The 22,117-nt window shown below is 41.3% G+C and overlaps 1 protein-coding gene across 5 annotated transcripts in view; it reads right to left on the bottom strand.

Moving 5' to 3' along the window:
* Nucleotides 1-22,117, bottom strand: part of THAP5 (THAP domain containing 5) — a 143,848-nt gene that overhangs the window by 19,297 nt on the left and 102,434 nt on the right. The window contains exon 4 of one of the 5 annotated variants that reach the window (XM_077856179.1): nt 12,858-12,891. The exons of 2 other annotated variants lie outside the window; for them this stretch is intronic. In XM_077856179.1, coding sequence (XP_077712305.1) covers nt 12,879-12,891 — 13 coding nt within the window. In that variant the 3' untranslated portion in view covers nt 12,858-12,878. Of the gene's footprint in view, nt 1-12,857; nt 12,892-17,611; nt 17,670-18,245; nt 18,268-22,117 lie in introns of those variants that run through there. 2 more of the 5 variants (XM_077856178.1, XM_077856180.1) reach the window with 2 other exon arrangements.

Raw genomic sequence — 22,117 nt, 5'->3', positions numbered from 1 at the left:
TCCAGTGCCAGTTGGGCTGCTGCGATTTCTGAAGTAAAAGCATCTAACAAGGACTCTGTGGGCAGAGATACTCAGAGGTTGAGATTCAAATGCACCTCTTAATCCTTGAATGGCTCAGATCTCTTTCGTTTTTTTGTTTTTTTTCATTTTTTTTTCAGATCTCTTTTGATCCAAGTTTTGCTTCCATTCCTTGCACACATGGAAGCAAGCAGAAATGGTGGAGGCCGGAGTAAGGGATTATATGTCTTTGAGAGAGAGCGCTAAAGACGACAGACAAAATAATAGCAACGGAGTCACTGTAGCTAAGATTTCCTGAGGACTTTAGTAGTGCCAAGCCCTAGACCAGCTATGTTGGTTCTCGCTGTAATCATGCATGGAAGCTGTTGTTACTCCTTTCTCATAGATGAGAAGCCAGTGTCTCTCAGATTCTAAGTAAATGCTCCACATCACGCAGATGGTGAATAGTAGACTATAGTCATGAATGATATCACATAGGAACATACAGGAACTAGAATCTGCGGCCTGGGCTTTCCTTGAAGGAAGAGACGAGAACCAGATTATCCCCTTGCTGTGACAGTGGTGGGGAGGCTGAGGTCACAGGACAGTTTGTCCTCGCAAAGTCTCAGTATGAACAAGGGGCTGGACATGAAACAAGAAGTGGAAGTTAGACTGGGCAAGTTCCCAGGTTGGAGGAGGGGGTTGCTATATGGTGAAATCCACATTTTCTCAGTATGTGCAAGCAATAAACGGCGTTAGAGAAAGGTAGGGCAAGGGCAATAGCATCAAGAGGAATTCATGGTTTGGACCACTTGTTCCTACTGTGAATTGCTGTTCCTATAGATTGCAGTTCTGAGGCCATAAAGATGAAATTTCAGAAACGACCCCTTTTGCCCATTACTTACTGCAAAATGGAGACGTAAGTTTCCTTGTCAAGCACTGTTTAAAGGGAGCTTGCTTGCTTCTGAGTTCCTCTTTTGCTCCATTCCTCAGCTGCCAAACGCCGGCAGAGTTTGGGCACTAATTTTGCATGTAGTTGTAAGCTGTCACCTGGGTAATAAAGGGGAGGGAGTCTAGCTGGAGAGTATGTTTTCCAACATGGCCAGGAGCATTCTGTACAAAGAGAACTATGATCAATGATTAAGTGGGTAGCTGAGTTCGACTATAAAACTTGGCCAAGATCAAGGCAGGCATGAGGGGTGGCCTGGATGAGGCCATTTGAGGGCCAAGGTGGTGGCCCCAGAAGAACCACCTTACTGGGGAGCTGCAGAAGAGATCTTGTGTAAAGGATGGTCTGAGAGGCAGGAAGTAATGATGAGGAACTGGGCTGATGTCCTCTCCACAAAGCCACTGCCCTGACTCTTCCTCTGGCCGCTATTCCTCCTGTAGGCTGCTGTATTCATTTCCTGGGCTGCTATAAAAATGACCTCAAACTTGATGGGTTACAACTGAAGTGAATTCTCTCACAGTTCTGGAGGCAGGGGGCAACTCCTTCCTTGCCTTTTCCAGCTGCTGGTGGCTGTCAGCACTCCTTGGCCTCCTTGACTGCGTCATTGCAATCTCTGCTCCATGGTCACATGCTTCCTCCTCTTCATGTACCTTCTCTCCTGTCTCTTATAAGGACACTTGTTATTGGATTTAGGACCCCCCTGAGTAATCCAGGATGATCACATCTCAAGATCTTTAACTTAATTACTTCTGCAAAGACCCCCACCCCCCGCCCTTTTTGTAATAAGGTAACATTCGCAGGTTCTGGGCATTAGGAAATAGAAAAATCTTTTGGGGGACCACCACTCATTCAACCCATTATAGGTGTCAAGAGTCAGGGAACTATGAGGACTTATGTCTTTGTCGTTTAAAAAAAATGTTTTTGGTCTCTTTGTCACACCTATTGCCTAGGCTTGTATTTATGAAGGGAGTTTAGTGACAAGGCAAGTCAAACTTCAGGATGTCTTTTTAGCCAAAGCTATGCTCCTAAGTGATCTCTAGGTGACTCCTCTCTCTTGGGCTTTCCAGTCTGATCTTCTATAACTACTCCTCTGCCTGTGTCCTTCGGCTGTGGTGGGTGAATTGACCCAAGGATGACTAAAAATGCAAGGGACTTCTAAGGCCATCCAATTCCCATGGGTTGCAAGTGTTTAGCACAACTATGACTGACTCTACCCCAGACTCATGACAGATATTATCTATTGTGACGCCAGTCCAGCTAGAGCCTTAGACTTCTCAGATCAGACCTCATAGCAGCCACTGCCATGGGTTAGAGTTAGCACATGAGGTGAAATCTCTTTGCCATCTCTGACTCATTTTCTGGATGAGGAAACTGAGGCCCCAAGAGGAAGAGAACATTGGTAAAGGTGGTGCTCTATTGCTGTGCATCTCAACATTTCATTTGCCAGCTCAAAAAAAAAATCAGATTAATAAGATTAACAACCCCTAGGTTTCCAAATTAGGATTTTTTTTTCACTTTCAAAATACCTAGGTGGTGACCTGATTTTCTTCCTATTTGTTTTAACAGCTCCCTACCCCACACAGACACATGGAGCCTGTTACCCTCCCAATGTGACTTATCACAAACTGTACAGCCATCCTGCTCTGCAGCTTCTGACCCAATCTGCTAGCTCATATAAAACAAAATTTATATTAAATGGGATTTTAGAAAAATTGTCATGGCCTAAACTGAACATCGTTTGTTGGGAAACAAACCATATATTGGCAATTTTGTTTCCAATTCTTGGCTCGCGGCTATCTGAGTTCTAGGGGGAAGCAGGGGGGTCCCTCTCTGGGCCTCACTGTGCCCCTGCCAGTGTTGTGCCTGACACCATCATTTCCTGGGAGCGGTTCCCACCCTGAGGCTGAGTGGCTGAGATGCTGACCTCCTGAGACAGGTGAATCTGCCCTGTTTGGATCTATTGTTAGAAAAGAACAGCCCTAAAACATCACATTCAACTCAGCTTCTCCAACAGTTCTTTGGGCTTCTACAATTTGGGGGAAAACTGGCAGCATCAGCTCGGGTAGGGGTTAAAAGGACAGGAGTGAACATTTCAAGTTTAGGGGGGAAATGAAGAAATAAGGCTAGAATCCATCTTTAGCTTGGTCTGCTTGCTCCCATGGGACTTGTCTGTGGGTCGCATGGGGTGATGCCATCTTGATGGGGGATTTTGAGGAAGAGGGGGCCTGCCATCTGCAGTGACCGAGGGGCCATGTAGGATCCTCCATTTAAGCCACAGCTCAGTCCTCTGAGACAGCTACTGTCACTCCCACTTTACAGAACAAGAAACCAAGGGTGAGAAAATTTGTTATTTGCTCAAGGTCAACTAGTGACTGGCAAGTGAGGTCACTCATTTCCAGTGTTGCCTTCTGATCAAGTAAGGTATACCAAGAGGGATCCGCAATAAGTGCTGGGGCACTTTTTCTTGAGTATGAGATTTCTCTAGAGGAAAACTCTACAAGTAAATTCAACAGGGACAGTCATTAAAGAAAGGACATCATTCAAGGCTGAGGGCTGAGATAGAACACAAGCTCTGACAGGACAAATCGTGTGATCAACAATATTCCCTTCACCCCCAGACGAGACCTCTCTGAATTCCAAAAGCCCTTCCTGAGTCCTACTAATCTGAACTTTGCAAACTTCACTGGCAGCGTTAGTCACATTTTTATTATATTTTGAGTGACTGTTAGGGCCACCATACTAGGCGCTTGGCAATATCTAGGATGGAAGGCCTCATCTAACCCTCATGACAACACTGGGTGGATGACAGGTATTGTCATTTCCATTCCACAAATTAGGGAGAGAACACAGAAGGTTACATAATTTGTCCCCCGTCCTAATCTTAGGGCACAGTGGGGTTTTTAGCTCCAAGGCTGTGACTCTCCAGTGTATTCTGGTTTGAAACTCCTCTGAGGGCAGAAAGAGTGGCTTTGTTTTCATTTGTTTGTTAGTTTCCCTTTCACTGGGGAAGACTGTGTCATTAATGTGTCCCTTTCTCTGTTCCCTGCTGCCTTTGTCCCTTTAGTATCCACAGTCCTAACTCATTCCATTTTGGTTTGGATTTCAACTGGTTGAAATCTAATCCCTGATACTGTTAGCTGAGAGAGCATCAAATGTTAATCCTCCAGGGAAACTGTTTTAAAAAGGAGACTCTGGAAGGGCAAAAGGCCTTCGAGACTCAGATGATTCTCTAATGATAGAACTTGAAGCAGGCTGATAGGGAAGACGGCTCTGAGCCCAGAGGTTGCCTCAGAGCTTCCGAACAGGTGGAGGAAAATGTGTGGCTCATGGACCTGCAGCATCCTCACCACCTGGGAACTTGGCAGAAAGGCAGAATGTGGGGTCTGCACTTTCATAAGGTCCCCAGGTGGCCTGGGGGGTGTATTACAGTTTGGGAAGCACCCCTCTAACCCATACTCTGACTCCTTTGTCTGAACTCAGGCGGAACTCAAACCACCTTTTCCAGGTGCTCAGGTGAGAGGGAACTTTATACAGGTAAGAGAAGCAAAAACCAGGTCTGGGCCTCCCATACAGAGCTAGCAGCTTGCTGGGAATACAGCTGACCGATTCAAAACCGAACAAACGAGCCAACCTCAACGTGCGGTGGCTGAGCTAGCAAAAATCGACCAGGTCAGATCCAATTCAAAATGTTTAAGTTTTAGATAAGTGATATCTAGTTTTTCCCCCGTGAGGGCAAATGTAAAATAGCCTAAAATTTGTATTAGCAGCTGGAGAGTTGGCCAGACCCCTTTTCCTCTGGGAACCAGCACATTCATTTCTCTCATAGTTCAGCTCATGAATTAACTATTTCCCCTGGAACTGAAATTGGAAGAGCTTCCCTGAGTAAAAAGCAATTTCATTCCCCTCTGATTTTTCTTTCTTTCTTTTTTTTTTTTTCTAAGTGCAGGTTAGCCTGAAGCTCAGCACTACCCTCCCTGCTCTGCGAAAATGCTCCAAGCTGACCCGTTCTCCACAATGTCATCTTGCGGGTAAATTGGAGCCTCAGAATTGGAGGATACAGCAGGCCCAGAGCTCAGTGTTTTCTTAGCTTATTGTACTGTATTTTTGGCAAGTCTTTCAAACTTTAAGTGTTTAAAATTTTCCCTAATGTTACTTACCTTGCCATCTCCTTTAGGGATGCCAAGCGAAGGTTAATGAGATGGTGCGGGGACTTTGATCTCTTGGGGAGAGAAGGAAGCCTATAAATATATCCAACACTGTCACTAGGTATAGACGAGATTTTAAAAAGAATGATAAATCATGAAGACAAGCACCAATCCACATTGACCTTGCTGCTGCGGGGCTGTCCTACGTATGGGCGTGGCCATCCGAGTCCTGATGACTGAGGGCTTACTGGCCGGTTGGTCTCTAACGCAGCCCAGCCTTGCCTTCTCCTGCAGCACCCTTTGTAATAAGCCCCCGTTGCCTTCAGATCAGATGCCTTACATCCCAAACTTCAGTTCTTGTGTTTTGATCTTTGCTCACCTCATCAAGCTCGATTTTTATCACTTCCTCTCTCTCCTTTGCTGACATTTCTGTTCTCCAACACCTCCTCTCTTCAGTGCACTTTCTTATGACATTTCTTCTTTTTGCTCAGAATACTCTTCTCCCATTTTCCAAATATCATCACCTGATTAGTGCTGATCCCTCATGTCTCCACTGTGTCCTCCAGGAAGCCTCTAAGTGTCTTCAAAGCCTGAGTGGAGAGGGCCTCACTGGGGCCTATTGCATCAAGGGTTTAAACCCTTTCTAATAATTCCCTGCTTATTCATCTTTCTCTTTTAGACCAGTGGTTCTCAGCCTTGGTTGAACATTTAGAGTCACATGGGGACATTTTAGAACTCTAAATATCCAGATCATACCCCAGACTAATGAAATCACAATTTCTGGGGGTGGGATTCAGGTATCAGTATTTTTTAAAGCTCTTCCTGTGATTCTAGAGTATGATTCAATTTCAGAACCACTGTAATAGGTTGCAAACTCATGAGAGTGCAGACAGTCACAATTACCATAATGCCTGGTACATAATGGCACCCAATAGAGCTTAACAAATGAGTAAGTAAATGAGATGTTGGGGTTGCAGCTTTGCAGAGCCTGAACGTTAGTTCCTGGGTCATGGTTGGAGGATCATGCTCTTAGGTACCTGAGGCCCTGAGATTCATCTTCAACAAAAACCAATGAATTTTATTTTCAGGAAATGTAACCAAGTTAATCAGATACTTTTATCACTATTCCTTTCCTGCTCCCAGCCATTAGTTCATTCTTTTCCCAGTAAGGAAAACTACTTAGTAAAATTAAGATTAGATAAGAAAAGGGAAGGAAGTGGAAGGTCTTACAGGATGTTTTCATTTGTCTGTGATGCCTGATAAACATCAACTTTCTCCTATAAAGATTCCATGGACTTCCATGGACTGGATATCCTTGACATTTGAGATACTTTATCTAAAACGGCTCTGAAAATCATAAAGTGGCATTGCTGTTATTATGATTGCATTTCACTGATTCCCATAACAAATATTCAGAGGGCCTTTATAATTGCACTGAACAATAGGACTATAATAGGGGAAAAGGGGCAATGACTTGCTACTTCTTTGAGGTGAGTGTGCTAGAGTATTGTGAGGATGGGTCATTGGCACTCAGGGTGGTAAATCCAGGAGCTGAGAGAAAGGAATGCTATGGAGCTATGTTACCTGCAACACTACCCACCTCCAGGTTGTGAGCACAGTAAGAATGGAGGCCATCCTCCTTATTTGCATTTGCTCAGGGCCTGACACGATTCCTGGAGTATAGTGATTATATCAATTGTCAATGAAAGATTAATCATTATGGGCCATTTGTGAGGTCAGATTCTTTGAAATCCAAGTATTACAAAACCATCTTAGATTCAACTAAACATAAAAGTATTTATTGGAGGGGCTGGGGTAGTTGAGAACGTCAAAACCAACATCAGAAAAAGAAAACCATAACTTAAAAGCAGAACCTTGGGAAGGCCATACCCAGGGCTCTTCTCAGGACTTCTGACCCTAGAAACTTGGGTCCCCTTGGCATCATTCACCTCTGCTTTTCTTGTTCATGTTAAGTTCTTTCTGTCTTTCTGTAGGATGACTTAGGACATGTAATAGGCACAGGGGCAGGCAATAGCTGTGGACTCAACATTTTCCAAATCTTCCCTCCAGAGAGGAAAGGGCTGTCTCTCCTGAGCTTAATTCCATGGGAAGGACTCTACCCAGGTTGGCCTAGGTTGGCCCAACCTCAGACCAGTCACTGAGGCAGAGTGTAGGAATATGTCTGTAAAAGGGTGGGGGGGCACGGTTTTCAGAGAAAGCAGATGTTCTCAGAACTGTGCCACTTGCTGGCATGTGGTTGTTACAGGAGACTCCTAACCCTGTCAGGTACTGTTTCTCAGTTATGGGAAACAGATAGGATTAACAGGCTGGGGCTATTCATTGCAGATTTTTAGGAAAAGTACAAGAAGGTCTAAATGCCCCTCTGCAGGGTAACTGCAATTACAATGAAGGAGAACATGTAACTTTTGCAAACCATCAGCTAAAAGCCCATTGTCTGGAAATCATGCTTTCATGTTTTTACTGAAATTAGAATGACATTTATCCCATAGTGCCCTGAATTTGGTAAGATAATATTATGATCAAAACTTTTGGCCTGAATGGAAATAGCAAGAGCATGGAAAAGGATACCCTGCCCCAGAAAGGATTGTGCTGGTTACTCACAGAGTTTGGCTGCTGCAAGGACCGTCCCCCACTGAGTGGGGCTCCATGCAGGTCTGGGGTCTGAATTGTGTGCAACGGGAGAAACCTTCCTTTATCCACACTGTGCTGATAAACTTTCCCTGGTACTTCCTTTAATAGGAGATGGGAGAGTGAGAGCTTTGGACAAGTGTCTACTTATTATTCTGAAGCTTCCATTTTATTGCAAGTAAAGGACTCCAATGTGGTCTTGTCCAGAACGAGGAGGTCTTGGCTAGTCATCAGACCAATGTTTCCACAGTTCCTTCTGACGTTACAAAGTTCCAGAAGCAAGGCAGAGAGTGCACTGGCTTCCTTCAAAGTGGAGCATTGAAATAAGGCTCTCTGGTAAGAAACATCTTGTGGGAGCTGGGACAGCGGAGGAGTTGGGATAACAGGGCAGGGGTGATGTTCCTCAAGGTTTTCATGTTGCCTGTGAAAATTGGGTCTGGCAAAACAATAGGCGAAACAGAGGTCACTGAGTCCTGCTCACATGAAGCTAAACAGCTTGGACAGTGTGGGGACGACACAAGTAAAGCAGATTTTCCAGGAACAGGTGAGATCCAGGATAGGCCTGGGACCCTGGCATAAAAAGAACAAAGTGAGGCCCCAAAGAGGAATGGAGAGAACAGAGCTGTCAGCTGGAGGATGGAGTCAAATCCCAATGATAGCTGGACAGATCCCCAGGCTGAGAAAATGGGGCGGAGGGAGACTTCTTTACTTTGTCTCAATTGTCCTCTCCCAGGCTAGTGACCCAGGAAAATACAATGACAGTAGCATTCTTATAGCCCATTTTAAATAGGACTGCATTTCTGTGGCTGCCTTTGCAGACAAAGTTCCCATACAAATTGCTACTGAGTGTTTGCCACATTTTAAATAGGGTTCTTTGGTGAAGCCACGGTTCAGGGTAGCAAGAATTTTTTAAATTGCTATTTAAAATAAACACTGCATGGATGTTTCTGCCCTCTGCTAGCATAATTGCTCTCAGGGGGCAAATGATCTTTCCCTCAACCAAATGAATTAACAGATCTGTGGTTCTATAGTACAACTCCCCCTCCTACCACACAGACAGACATAGGGTTTGGGAGCAGGGGACAGAATATAGAAGGAAGTAAATGGTTCTGCATGAAAAATTGAGTTGAATTCAGAGTTTGTGTGGACAGAGAGAGGCAGGGAATGGAGGAGGAAAGAGAGCGTGCTGGCTGGGAGGAGGCTGATTCTTGAGGAGGCTGGGTTGTGAGAAGGGATGACCGGCAGAAAAACTGAAGCTGGCTCTCCTGGTGGAAGGACTAGGGAAATTCTAGAAATAGCACCCTGTAGTTATCTCACTTTATTGAAAATATTACTACAAGAATACGATGTTAAAGTGTATATTCATTTGAAAAACCATAAAGGCAAACAGTGCTTGTAGTTTTAAGACTATTCCATTTTTGGGGCACCTGGGTGGCTCAGTGGTTGAGTCTGCTTTTGGCTCAGGGTGTGATCTCAGGAACATGGGATCAAGTCCCACATTGGGCTTCCCATAGGGAGCCTGCTTCTCCCTCTGTGTGTCTCTCATGAATAAATAAAATAAAAAAAACATTCCGTTTTCACGTATATCCTATGATGTTTGCAGTATAAACCTGGCCCCAAACATTGCCCCAGGATCACATAGCCCCATGATGAAAGTGATGCACACACCGGCCTTGCATGGGAATTTTGTAGGAATCAAGGAGAAAAGCGGTGTAGTCCATGTTTGGGTCTATGTGGGGTGAAGCTAAAAGGATACCATCAAACAGGAAAATAATGTGATGGAGGGGCAGGCCTAAGGAACCAGAGCAAGTAAGCCCTGAGGAAATGTAGGGACAACATTGATTCTTCCCCACTGGGCAAGGACCTCTATTTACTCTTTTCTTCCTTTCTATTCTTTATTTTAAAAATCCAACCTTTTGGGACTTCTGGGTGGCTCAGCGGTTGAGCCACTCGGTCCTGGGATCAAGTCCTGTATGGGGCTCCCTGCATGCAACATGCTTCCCCTCTGTCTATTTCTCTGCCTTTCTCTGTGTCTCTCATGAATAAATAAATAAATAAAATCTTTTTAAAAAATAAAAATAAAAATCCAACCTTGTATAACTGAAAATTTTCAAACATCCTGAAATGCTGAATGACTATCACTCTGACTTCCTGTATACTCATCACAGAGTCAAGAATTGTTAACATTTGGCCATTTTTGCTTTATTTCTTCTCCTTTTCTATGTATGATTTTAATGTTTACTATTTATTTTATTTTTATTTTTTGTGGAGCCATTGGCATATAAGTTTCAGTGCACTTGAGCTCTATAAACTTAAGCACATATTTCCTAAATACAAGGCACTATCACTTAGCTATTGAAAGGAAAGTTCAACCCTAAGAGCTTGGGAACTCTGAGGTCACCAGATGGCTGGCACCTGGGTTATAAAGCAGGGAGCCCAGAAAAGGCCCCACCCCCACCTTCTAGGAAGTCTGGTGAAGCAGGGAGATAACACCCCAACTCTTCCCCATGCCCACTCCCACCGGGCTACTGTGTAGTGTGAAAATTGATGCCCAGAGATATCCATCCTTGCCACACATGACCCATCTTCTCTCCTTTCCTTTTTTTTTCTCCCATAGCTGTTGTCCTGTGTTCTATTTGCTTGACTATGTTTATTTTTTTTTAATTTTATTTATTTATTCATGAGAGACACACAGAGAGAGGCAGAGACACAGGCAGAGGGAGAAGCAGGCTTCATGCGGGGAGCCTGATGTGGGACTCGATCCTGGGACTCCAGGATCACGCTCTGGGCTGAAGGCAGACAGATGCTCAAGCGCTGAGCCACCCAGGCATCCCGACTATGTTTCTACTCTCTTACTCCATGAGGCATCTCCTTGTTGCCAACTCCAGGCTGGGTCACGGTTAGGGGGATGGAAGGGAAGGGAAGGTGTGGTGGGAAAAGATGAAGTGCTGCTTCTTAGGAAAAACAAGTCTTGGGCATGATCTGGTCCAGGGCAGCCACTGGTTGGGGAAGGCTATCTTGGATAGCCTGGTGATCTATCAGTCTGCTCTGCCCAGGTTCTGTGTTTCCATCTGTGCATCCATCACTCTGTCTTGGTTTATGCCTCTGCACTATCTCATTCTCTCCCTGTGTCTGTCTCTTTCTCTTTCTCTTTGGCTCTCTTTGACTTTTATCCCTGTCTACATCTGTCTAGCTCCTCCCTTTATCAGTTTTTCTACCTCATTTTCAAATGATGCTAAAGTTAGAGAAGAAGCCTGTTGAAGCAGGAATAAGATATGCCACTCAACAGTATCCGCTCTTTTTTAAGGAATATTAGTGTCCAGACATCTGAGAAGCATTTTGGGGCTGTACAGGAAAACAGTATGTGGTTGTAAAGAATAATGTTGGCAATAACCAATAAGGACATAAACCACTTCGTGATTTTGTTTGTTTCCATTTGGGTGTGAGTGCTCATGGCCTAGTTACCATCTCAATGGTCAAGATGCTTTATTTACCACGCTACTGTCTCCCTGTGGCCTTTATGGGAAGATGAAATCTCCTCTGTGCCAATTAAGGAGTAAAGGAAGAGACAGGCTCTGCATTTCTAGATTCCTGCAGAACAGGTCTGCTAGCTATGAGCCTGAGGGCAGTGCAGACAGCCCCTCCTGGAATCTGCCAGAGTTGTGGTTCCAGCTGGTGTGAGGACCTTTGCCAAAAAATTAGAAATCCCAATGGCATCGAAGCAGGTGCATCTCCCAGAGCAGACACTGGGCCCCCGTAACGTGCCCACTCAAGCTCATGGCTCACCTCAGAAAACCTCAAGCCTCTGGTAATTGTTGTAAACTGGATATGGCTGGCTAGGCTCAGCTGATAAGCTGAGGTGCATGTAACAGAATAGGACTTTTTCTCTCCAGCATCATTTCATACTCTTAATTGTCTCTAATGTAAACATATAATCTGGTCCGGCAGGCAGCCTCTAAATCAAGCACCAGGAGTAACAAGCGCCAATTACAACGCATTTGAATTCTGCATTAGACCACTGAAATCTGATTTTCCTATTGTTTAGGAGAAACCTCTAGGGGTTATTAAGGTTAGCTGCCAGTAAAGTTACTGACCCATCATGTTTAAGTTCAATGTAAATATTATTTATTGGGAACCCATTATACACTCTGTACTGTGCTGGGTCTATGGGGGGATGCACAGGTGGCTAAAGTCGGCCTCAGACATGAGACAGGTGACGGGAGTATGGGAGCATGAGCAGAATCAGGAAGGGAATTGGAAGTCCTCCTGAAGGGGGGTGGGGATGATGCGAGCAGGGATGTGACGAACACGAAGGACTTGGGTGGGTAGAAAAGGGAAGCCCAGAGGGAGACGAGTGACAGCATGAAATGCTGCAGACTACAGCTGTTCCTGGAACTGGAAAGTAAGTTTAGACAGTAGTCTGGAACTGTCCCAGGGGGGTATGGGGGGGGGAAGCTGTGAAAATCTCTCTAGCACTTTGGGTGTTTTCACTGTGTCATGGGAACCATTACAATTTGCTCGGTTTCTTGTAGTCAGTCAGCAGGACTGAGTTTATGTGGTGGGCTGACTTTTAGAAATGTGGATTAATGCTTACACTTAAGTAGACCATGCAGGGCTCGGAGGTCAGAGAGACTTGGGTTCGAGTCCCAAACTCTGTACATCCAAAGAGAAATTAAACAACTCTGAGCTCCAGGCTGCCCCACATGCTTGCCTGCCTGCCTGCCTTCCTCCCTCCCTCCCTTCTTCCCTCCCTTCCTCCCTCCCTCCCTTCCTCCCTCCCTCCCTTCTTCCCTCCCTTCCTCCCTCCCTCCCTTCTTCCCTCCCTTCCTCCCTCCCTCCCTTCTTCCCTCCCTCCCTTCCTTCCTCCCTCCCTCCCTTCCTTCCTCCCTCCCTTCCTCTCTCTCTCTTTCTTTCTTCTCCTACGTCTTGCCTCTCATTCTTCTGTTACACATCAGAATCTCAACTCCAAGTGATGACAGAGATGACCTCCACAGGTCAGATCTCACTTGTGCCTGCTGTGCCATCTCTCCCAGCCTTTTGTATTTGTCTTTACCCCACACTCATCCAGATGCTCATCGCTTGGCTAATTACCTGCTAAGACTCCACTGATGGAAAAGCACTGGGGAATGATGCAGACTTTACTGAAAGGTCCTTGGGGGCAGAAGAGGGTGTTTACGTCAGATTTTCCAATATTCAGATATTAAAACCTCCCGTTAGAGATTTTTGTTCTTTAAAGTTACTTCCTGGCAGTATGGTCCTCTTCTCCCCTGACAGCATCCACTGGCTCTCTTGTAACCTCCTCTTAGTAAAATAGTTTCCTCCCCTATTAGGCATAGCAATTCAACCTTGGCCCAATTCTTAACTGCCATTTGTATCCAATCATCATGGTGAACAAATCAAAGATCTGTTTTAAGTGGCCATCTAGTGGCATCTGGTGCTATTTGAGCATTCCCGAGGGGTAAAATAACACCTACATGAGGTGTTTTAATTTAGGCCCTTGTGGAGATGATAATCAAATTTCTAGATAGAGTTAGCCCTTACTCTATGGACGAGCACCAAGTACAAGTTGATGGAGTAACTATGGCTATATTTGATTCGTTCTAAAGGATATGCAAGAGGTTTTTTTTTTTTTTTTTTAAAGATTTATTTATTCATGAGAGACACAAAGAGAGGCAGAGACACAGGCAGAGGGAGAAGCAGACTCCCCACAGGGAGCCCAATGTGGGAATCGATTCTGGATCCCGGGATCACGCCCTGAGCCGAAGGCAGATGCTCAACCGCTGAGTCACCCTGGTGTCCCTACAAGAGGTTTTGATATTAATGTCCAGACCCCATTCACTGTGTTAACTGGTAATAACTCTTAACTAGCAAGCCTAATGGCCTGGTGCTGGCGGAATCTGATCCATTTCTTTATGTACCTCATTAAGGAGGAATAGCCCCTTCTTGCCTTTCCATGGTCCTTAGCTATTACTTGTTGTTTTTGTTGTTGTTGTATTTGTTTAGCTCTTGCTTTTTAGCTTAGGAATGCTAGTAATGCTGCAGCCCTTGCTCCTGTTTCTGCTGCATGTGGTGGCACTGCCAGCTGTGTCCTCTTGCAGGGTTAGTGTCCTGCTTGCCCTGGTGACAAGAGTAAGATTAACTTCTAACCTAAAATTGAACTCCTAATTGTGTCATTTTATAGCACCCTCTCCATATTGTAGCAGATTTAGATGTGACTGTGCAGTTACCGTATGCCAAGTAGTATATGGGTACATAGCTATATGATCTTGATTTTGAGTCTTTGTTTATCCATATGTAAAAGAGTCATAATAATATTGACTTGTGGATTTAAGCTCCCTGTATCACGTAAATCACTTGGAAACTAGGAAGTAAGTACATGTTTCTTTCCTCCAAGTTCCTACAAATTTCCCTTTTCCACAAATGCTAAGTTGCTATTACACTATTGATCACAATATGCAAATAAGGGTAGAAGAATCAAGATAATAAACTAATATTTGTCAACATGGCACTCACATTATTATAGAAAACCGGACAAAAACTCAAAAAGAAATGAGGGACAGAGAAGGAGTAGATCAAAAACATGTATTTGAGAAAAAAATGAAATCATCACTCATCCAACTGGATTCTAGATGAGAGATTATCAGTTGGAGAAGTGGATAAAGTAAAATATTATACAGGCCTTGTTTTTTATTTTATTTTTAAAAGATTTTTTTTTTCAAAGCAGTTTTAGGTTCACAGAAAAATGGAGAAGAAGGTACAGATGCCCCATCCATACACATGCGCAGCCTCCCCTACTGTCAACATCTCCCACTGCAGTGGCACATCTGTTACAATCAATGATACATCATAATCACCCAAAATCCACAGATTAAATTAGGGGTCTCACATGGTATTGTATATTCTACTAGTTTGGACAAATGTATAATGACATATATCCATCATTATATTATCCTTCAGAATATTTAAACTGCTCTAAAAATCCTTTGTGCTCTGCCTATTTATCTTTCCCTCCTGCAGGTCTCCAGCAAACACTGATCTTTTTACTGCCTCCATAGTTTTGCCTTTGCCAGAATGTCATATAGTTGGAAACATACAGTATGAAGTCTTCGGATTGGTTTCTTTCACTCAGTAAATATGCATTTAAGACTCCTCCATGTCTTTTCATAGCTTGATAGCTCCTTTCTTTTTAGTGCTGAATAATATTCCATTGTCTGGATGTACCAGTTTATTTATCTGTTCATCCAGCAAAGTAAATCTTGCCTGATTCCAAGTTTTGGCAGTTATGAATAAAGTTGCTATAAATACCTGTGTGCAGATTTTTCTGTGGACCTAAGTGTTCCATTCCTATGGGTAAATACCAAGGAGCTCAACTGCTGGATTGTATGGTAAGAGTATATGTAGTTTTGTAAATAACCACCAAACTGTCTTCCAAAGTGGTCAGACCGTTTTGCATTCCCACCAGCAATGAATTAGAGTCTCTGTTGCTCCACATCCTCACCAGCATTTGGTTTGGGCTGTGTTCTGGATTTTGGCTATTCTAATCGGCATATGATAAGTATCTCATTGTTGTTTTGAGTTTCCCTGATGACATATGTATGATGTAGAACATCTTTTCATATACTTATTTGCCATCTGTGTCTTCTTTGGTGAAGTGTCTGTTAAAGTCTTTGACCCATTTTTTTTTTTTTTAACTGAGCTCCTTGTTTTTTTACTGTTGAATTTTAAGACTGTAGGTATACTTTGGATAGCAATCCTTTATCAGATGTGTCTTTTGTAAATATTTTTTCCCAGTCTGTGACCTGTTCTCTCTTTTTCTTGACAGTGTCTTTCACAGAGCAGTAGTCTTTAATGTTAATGAAGTCCAGGTTATCAATTATTTATTTCACGGACCATGCCTTTGGTTTTGTAAGGGCCTTGTCTTTTACCCTAGAAATAACTGGTTTTCTCTAAAGAAGGATGGCTGTCCTTTATGTGGTGACCTATTATGTTGGTGACCAGGACATAAGACCTTTCATTCCTCACTCAGGACCCTTTCTGTAAGCCTTTGCAGCAATCACAAAATGAGCTTTGGATTTTTCATCATGTTTTTAGTTTCAATGTCTTTTCCCCTAAAATGATGATGGGAAAAGAACTCTGAACAAACAAGTTTAAATTTAGTCTGCCATTTAGAAATGAAGTGACCTTAGATACATGACTTAACTCTGAATTATATTTTTCTGCAATTTGGTAAGATGATATTTGTCCCATGTGAAGCCACCAAGTACCTGACATGAATTCACTAAACCTTATACCTAATCAATCATTCCCAAGTACAATGTCTACCTTGACCATGAATATTTGTCAAAAAAAAACACACAATTTTTAAATTTTACTCATTCACTTCTTTCCCTGGGTTTAAGTTTTCCTAATGGACTCAGGCACCTTGCTTTCTCACTTTTTTCCCTAATGTTTCTAATTAAGTTTATGCATTCTATGGGAAGGGGTGTGCATGTGTGTATATGTGTGTGTGTGTGCACAAAGGCAGTTTCTTTGTGAGCAGTGGTGAAACAGGATGGAGTTGTCCAGGGAACACTGAGTATTTCTGCCAAAGCCCCTGTGTGCTACCATGTTAACTAGCCATTGCCACACACTCAAAGATTTTACTCTGGTGCCTATCCCATATGCTCCCTTGTTATGGATACTCAAACACTTTGGACTACACATTTTAAATGAAGACTTGGCAGGTGGGCAGCCGCCTCCAAGATGAAACTTCTTATTTTAAACCTGAAAATATAATGTGTTGCAAGATTAACAGTAGAAGCAGAAGATTTTCCAACTGAATTTTGGAACTCAGGCCAGGTGAGGTCTAGCAAGTTTTCATCTCAAGTGTTTAGCAAGGGAAGTGTTTCAATATGATCACAGTCACATAAGCACAATTCTACAGACTTGCCAGAGACCGTAGATTAAAGGTCTGGCAGGTGTGCCACTTGACTGACCCACTCCAAAGAAGTTCCTCCAACCATATTCCTTCTCTTTAGGGCACACGTCTTGATTTGTAATTATACATTACTAGTGTGACTTCATCTGTCTTCCTTCTATACTATAAACTCCAAGAGAATAGAGCCTGTGTCTAGCACAGTGCATGGCACACGAGACTTTCTGTTGTACAAAGGAAGAAAATGGACATTTGCTCAGTTTGTATTTATGTGTGTGCTAACTGAATGCTAAGTAGAAAACAAATAAATCATTACTGAATGGTAATGAGAAGAATCAAATGGGAAGAACATTAATATTTATGTAATTTAAATTTGTAAATTTTCTATCAAGCCCTAATTAACCATTCTCCCTTTATCGATTGGATCTTGAGTTTGTCCTGGTGCTCCAATAACAATCTGAATGCATGTAGGATTTGTATATAAAATAAAAGAACAGAATTGTGGATTTTAATATTTTTCAAGACATTAAAGAGGCTGCCCTTTTAAAATAAAAATATTTAATTATTTTGAAACCTCTATTTTCTCAACTGTAGCACAATTGAAGAGTGTTATTTTTATGTAGATGGAAATGAAATAAATGAAATATGGAGGTAAGCATGAACTGACCAGAACTACTCAGAAATCAAAGAAAACTCAATGAATGTAGGGAACAGAGGGTATGATTTAGGGAAGAAAAATCTCTTGAATCCATTGAATCCATGTTGAACTAGAAATCGAATAATGACATGAATAATACCTCATTGACAAAACATGAGAGCTATTGAAATAGATGGAAAAGGCAGGGTATGAAATCAAATACAATTCACTTGTGCTGAAAACAACCTTTAGCGGCAATGTGTCATACCACAGTTAATATAAAATAAGTCATTATTTGAAAAGAGAAAAGAAAAAAGAAAGCTCACCTTATTACATCACATCAATAATACATTTTCTAGAAGCTCATCATGGTTCTTCCTATAAAGGCCAAATAATTCAGAGAAATCATCTTTCATGTCTGCTTCTGCCTTTCTGCCTAGGAGGGTTCATTTCATTATTCTGTTTGGTTCAACCTATAAAAATTCTCAAGGGGTTTTAATGCAAATGAATCCAGGCGCTCTATGTAGCCATCTAAAATAATTCAGGACAAAAAGGAAAAAGTAAAATAAACAACCTATTCCTATTTCTACTCTCAATCTCATCCTCATAACAAGGTGCTTTTTGCTTTAGTTATCCAGATAATAAGCTCAATTCTTTTAGCTTTGCCTTTAGAGAAATTACCATAGACTATTGAGTATTCTTTTATTCTGTAATGATTACATTTACTGGGTGCTGGGGGCTGCTCAGGGTGATCCAAATTCCTAAATTTTTGGACCTTCATCTCCTTATCTGGAAAAGGGCATAATAATACCTACTTCCTAACATCTTGGTTAAGATTCAATGAGATAAAATAAATAAGATGCCCATGGCAGCATCTGATACATGGAGGCTGGTTCCATTCATTCTTTTATTTCATTATCTCTTTGACAACAATAACTGTTCACTCATTAAGTAGTTTCTCATAGGAGCTTAGAACCTGGTGAGTGAGAAAGACAAGAAAACAGAAAATAATATGTGATTGATAAAGGGACGTAGGTATGCGTGAGGCACCTGACCCACCAAGCAGTGTATGAAGGGTGAGGGAGGTTTTCCAGTAAAGGAGTTTTGAGAAGTGAGGAAGGGACATGTGAACTGGAGCAAATGCCTAGAGGGGAGAGTGGGCTCTGCTGTTTATAGAGAACTGAGAGTTGTTCTATCCAGCCTTATTCAACTGCAGTAGAGGTTGTAGTAAGAGAGCTGGCTTGTGGTAAAAGCAAGGGCAAAAGTCACAAGTATTATATATCTTCTAATGTACTTAGGACTCTTATCATGAGGGTAACAGAGGACATCTCAGTGTTTTTTTTAAAAATAGCACTTTTTTCATATTGCAGAAGTTATACCTGCCTGTTAAAGGGAATACAGAAAGGCTTATAAATAAAAATATAAATGAAAAGCCCCCCACAATCCTTTTATCCTAACTGCTGTTAATATTTTGGTGTAATATTACTTAAAATTGAGATAATACATTTTATTTATTTTTTTTTGTTGTTACAAACATTGCATGTTGATTGTAAAAAAAAAAAAAAAAGGTTACAGATAATTAAAAACACCCATAAAACACACTGCAAAGCCCTTCACACAGCTACATCTAACAGCTTAGTGTATATCCATCTGAGTCCTCTTCTCTGTGATTCTATTGTTAGTCTCTGTTTGTTAATTTCTGTTCAACATTTCCTAATCTATATGTTCCTTTTACTATATCAGGAGAGTATTTCCTTACCACGAAATTTCATGTACAGCATAATTAGTAATAATAGAATAAATTATTTTGGTACAATTTAACCAATTTCCTATCATGAACATTTATGCTTCCCCAAATTTTCATCCAAATGACAAAACTTTCATAGCTAAACCTTTCACTAAAAGGTTTAGATTTTAGATCTCTAAAAATTCCCATGGAATAAAACATTTGCAGTGGCATTTAAGGTATTTAAAGATGTTGGTATGTATGCTGCTAAATTGCCCACTGAAAAATAGTTCCAGTCTTTCTTCTGCTCTATGTCACCTCAATCACTGAGTAGATATGAGGTTTTTTAAAAATTGACAGTTTCATAGGTAAAGCCTGGTAACTAACTCATTGTCAATTGTGTTCCCCTGCTTAATTATGAAGTAAAGCCTATTTTCACATACCAATTGGTTAATTTTATCTACTCTTCCAAATTGTTTCCCCCCCCAACTTGGAACTTTTTTTTAAATTTATTTTTTATTGGTGTTCAATTTACTAACATACAGAATAACCCCCAGTGCCCGTCACCCATTCACTCCCACCCCCCGCCCTCCTCCCCTTCTACCACCCCTAGTTCGTTTCCCTACTCTTCCAAATTGTATGTTAAAAAACCTTTTATTAGAATTTATTGTATATTTTTTAAAGATTTTATTTATTCATATATGAGAGACACAGAGAGAGAGAGGCAGAGATATAAGCAGAGGGAGAAGCAAGCTCCTCGAGGGGAACCCAATGTGGGACTTGGATCCAGGGACTCCGAAACCACACCCGGGGCTGAAGGCAGACGCTTAACCGCTGAGGCACCCAGGCATCCCTATTATATTCTTTTCTTATCAGATCTTATATTAAGGATATTTACTCTTTATAGTATATACTGAAAATATTTTTGTTTATTGGTAAATTATGTTCCTGGGTATTATGTTGCATAGAAGCTATTGGAAAAAATGTTTTCTGGAGTGCCTGGGTGGCTCAATCTAACCGATTGAGCATCCAACTCTTGCTTTTAGCTTAGGTAATAATCTCAGGGTCTTGAGATCAACCCTCCTAACCCCCACCCCCTCCGTTGGATCAAGTGGTACCATGAGTTACCACTCAGAGGGGAGTCTGCTGGTGATATTTTCCCTCTGCCCCTCCCCTTGCTCATGTGTGCATGTGCACTCTCTCTAAAACAAATCTTTCTTTTTTTTTTTAAAGCTTTCCAATATTTTGATAACTGAATCTATCAATCTTTTTATGGGTTTTGCTTCTGGCATTGGGCTTAAAAAAGCATACCCTACTGTATGATTACATAAATATTACATGATTTATCATAGTAACCACATTTTTTTAGCCACCTGGTATTTATATTTATGTAGTATATGAAGTAGAGCTCTAATTGCTTTCTTTTCCCCCAAACACTTCCCAGATGTCTTAACACTTCTTGCTTTTCTTATATTTTCTTATATTTCCTAATAGTTTATCTTTTGTTAATACAGTTTTTATTTTCTCCTTGCTAATTGATTAACTTATTGAATATTTTTATGATTTACCATTAACTGGTTGACTTTTTTGAGTTATTTTCCTGATAACCAGTCATTATATACAGCATTATAAAGTGATGTTATATCTTCTTTTTCTTTTTGTATTTGCTTCTGTTATTTCTTTTCTTGTACCAGTACTCCAGTTAGAATTTCCAGGCATTCTTAAATATGTAAGTGTGTTTATTCCTTTTTTTCTTTTCTGTCATTTGCTGTTTTAACATCTATCAAAATGATCACTTGATCAACGCTTTCCCCTTCTCATGTATTGACACTGTTCAACATTTCTCAAACTGAGTTGTAAAGCATATTATTTCTAGCACTAAAAAAGGTTTTATGGGGGAGGCTGGCTGACTCAGTGGTAGAGCATGCAACTCTTGATCTTCGGGTTGAGCTCAAGCCCCACGTTGGGTGTAGAGACTACTTTAAAAAAAATCTTAAAAAAAAAAAGAAGAAGAAAAAGGTTTTATGATCAACTAAGTTTGGAAGGAGTGAAGACAGCTTCTCCTTGTATATGAACAAATCAAGGTTGTGAGGAGACTTGAAGCCAGGAAATTTCTTTGACTTCGTTTAATTCAGCTTCCCCCTTTTTCTTATTCCATCAGACATTTGAAATATGTTCAATTCATAAACGATATTACTAGAAATCCTAATATTAACCATTGAATTTCTGAAATTTATATTTCAAAATTAAATTCTCTATTGGGATTTCTGAGTTAGCATTGACAAATGAACATACAATGTGTTTTGGGTTTTTTCCCTCTGTGTGTTCTTTCTATTAGAATTAGGTATCAGGATTATACTAGCTTTCTAATATTAACAAGGAAGCTTTATGTCTGTTTATAAGATCAAAAGGAATTTAAATAGCAAAGAAATAATCTTTTCTTTAAGATCTGAACAAACATGCCTGAGAAGTAGCTCCCTTGGGGCCAGCAGCTTTTATGTTTTGACAACTTCATCTTTTTCTTCTATGATTATTGTTCAGCTCAGAATTTTTCCACATCTTGCTTTTAATTTGGTTTCTTATCTTTCCTAAAAGGTCATCAATATTAATGAAAATTTCAATTTCTCCACAAAATACTTAGTTCTTGAATTCAGAGATATAATCAATTACAAGCATCACAAGCTTTATTATCAGTCTCTCAGGGGAAAAATCCTATTAAATTAACTAAAAAACTAATTTAATAATTAACAATGGCATACATCAGGGTGTCTGGGTGGCTCATTCAGTTAAGCATCTGCCTTTGGTTCAGGTCATGATCTCAGGGTCATGGGCTCTGCTCAGTGGGGAGTCTGTTTTCTCCCTCTCCCTCTGCCCCTCCTCACTCCCTTCCCAGCTTGTGCTGTCTCATAGATAGATAGATAGATAGATAGATAGATAGATAGATAGATAGATAGATAGATAGATAAATAGCATACATTTAAATGTACAATTGTGAACCACTTTCTTTGGTGTCTCAAAGTTAAATCTGTGATTCTTTTTTCTCACTGTCAAAAGGTTTCTGAAAAATTGTGCCCATGAGGAAATGATTATGTAGTATAAC

This window comes from Canis aureus, chromosome 18 (assembly GCF_053574225.1).
Source record: "Canis aureus isolate CA01 chromosome 18, VMU_Caureus_v.1.0, whole genome shotgun sequence".
Classification (NCBI taxonomy): Eukaryota; Metazoa; Chordata; class Mammalia; order Carnivora; family Canidae; genus Canis; species Canis aureus.
The sequence above is the reverse complement of the archived record's forward strand: the minus strand, read 5'-3'. Positions and strand labels throughout refer to the sequence as shown.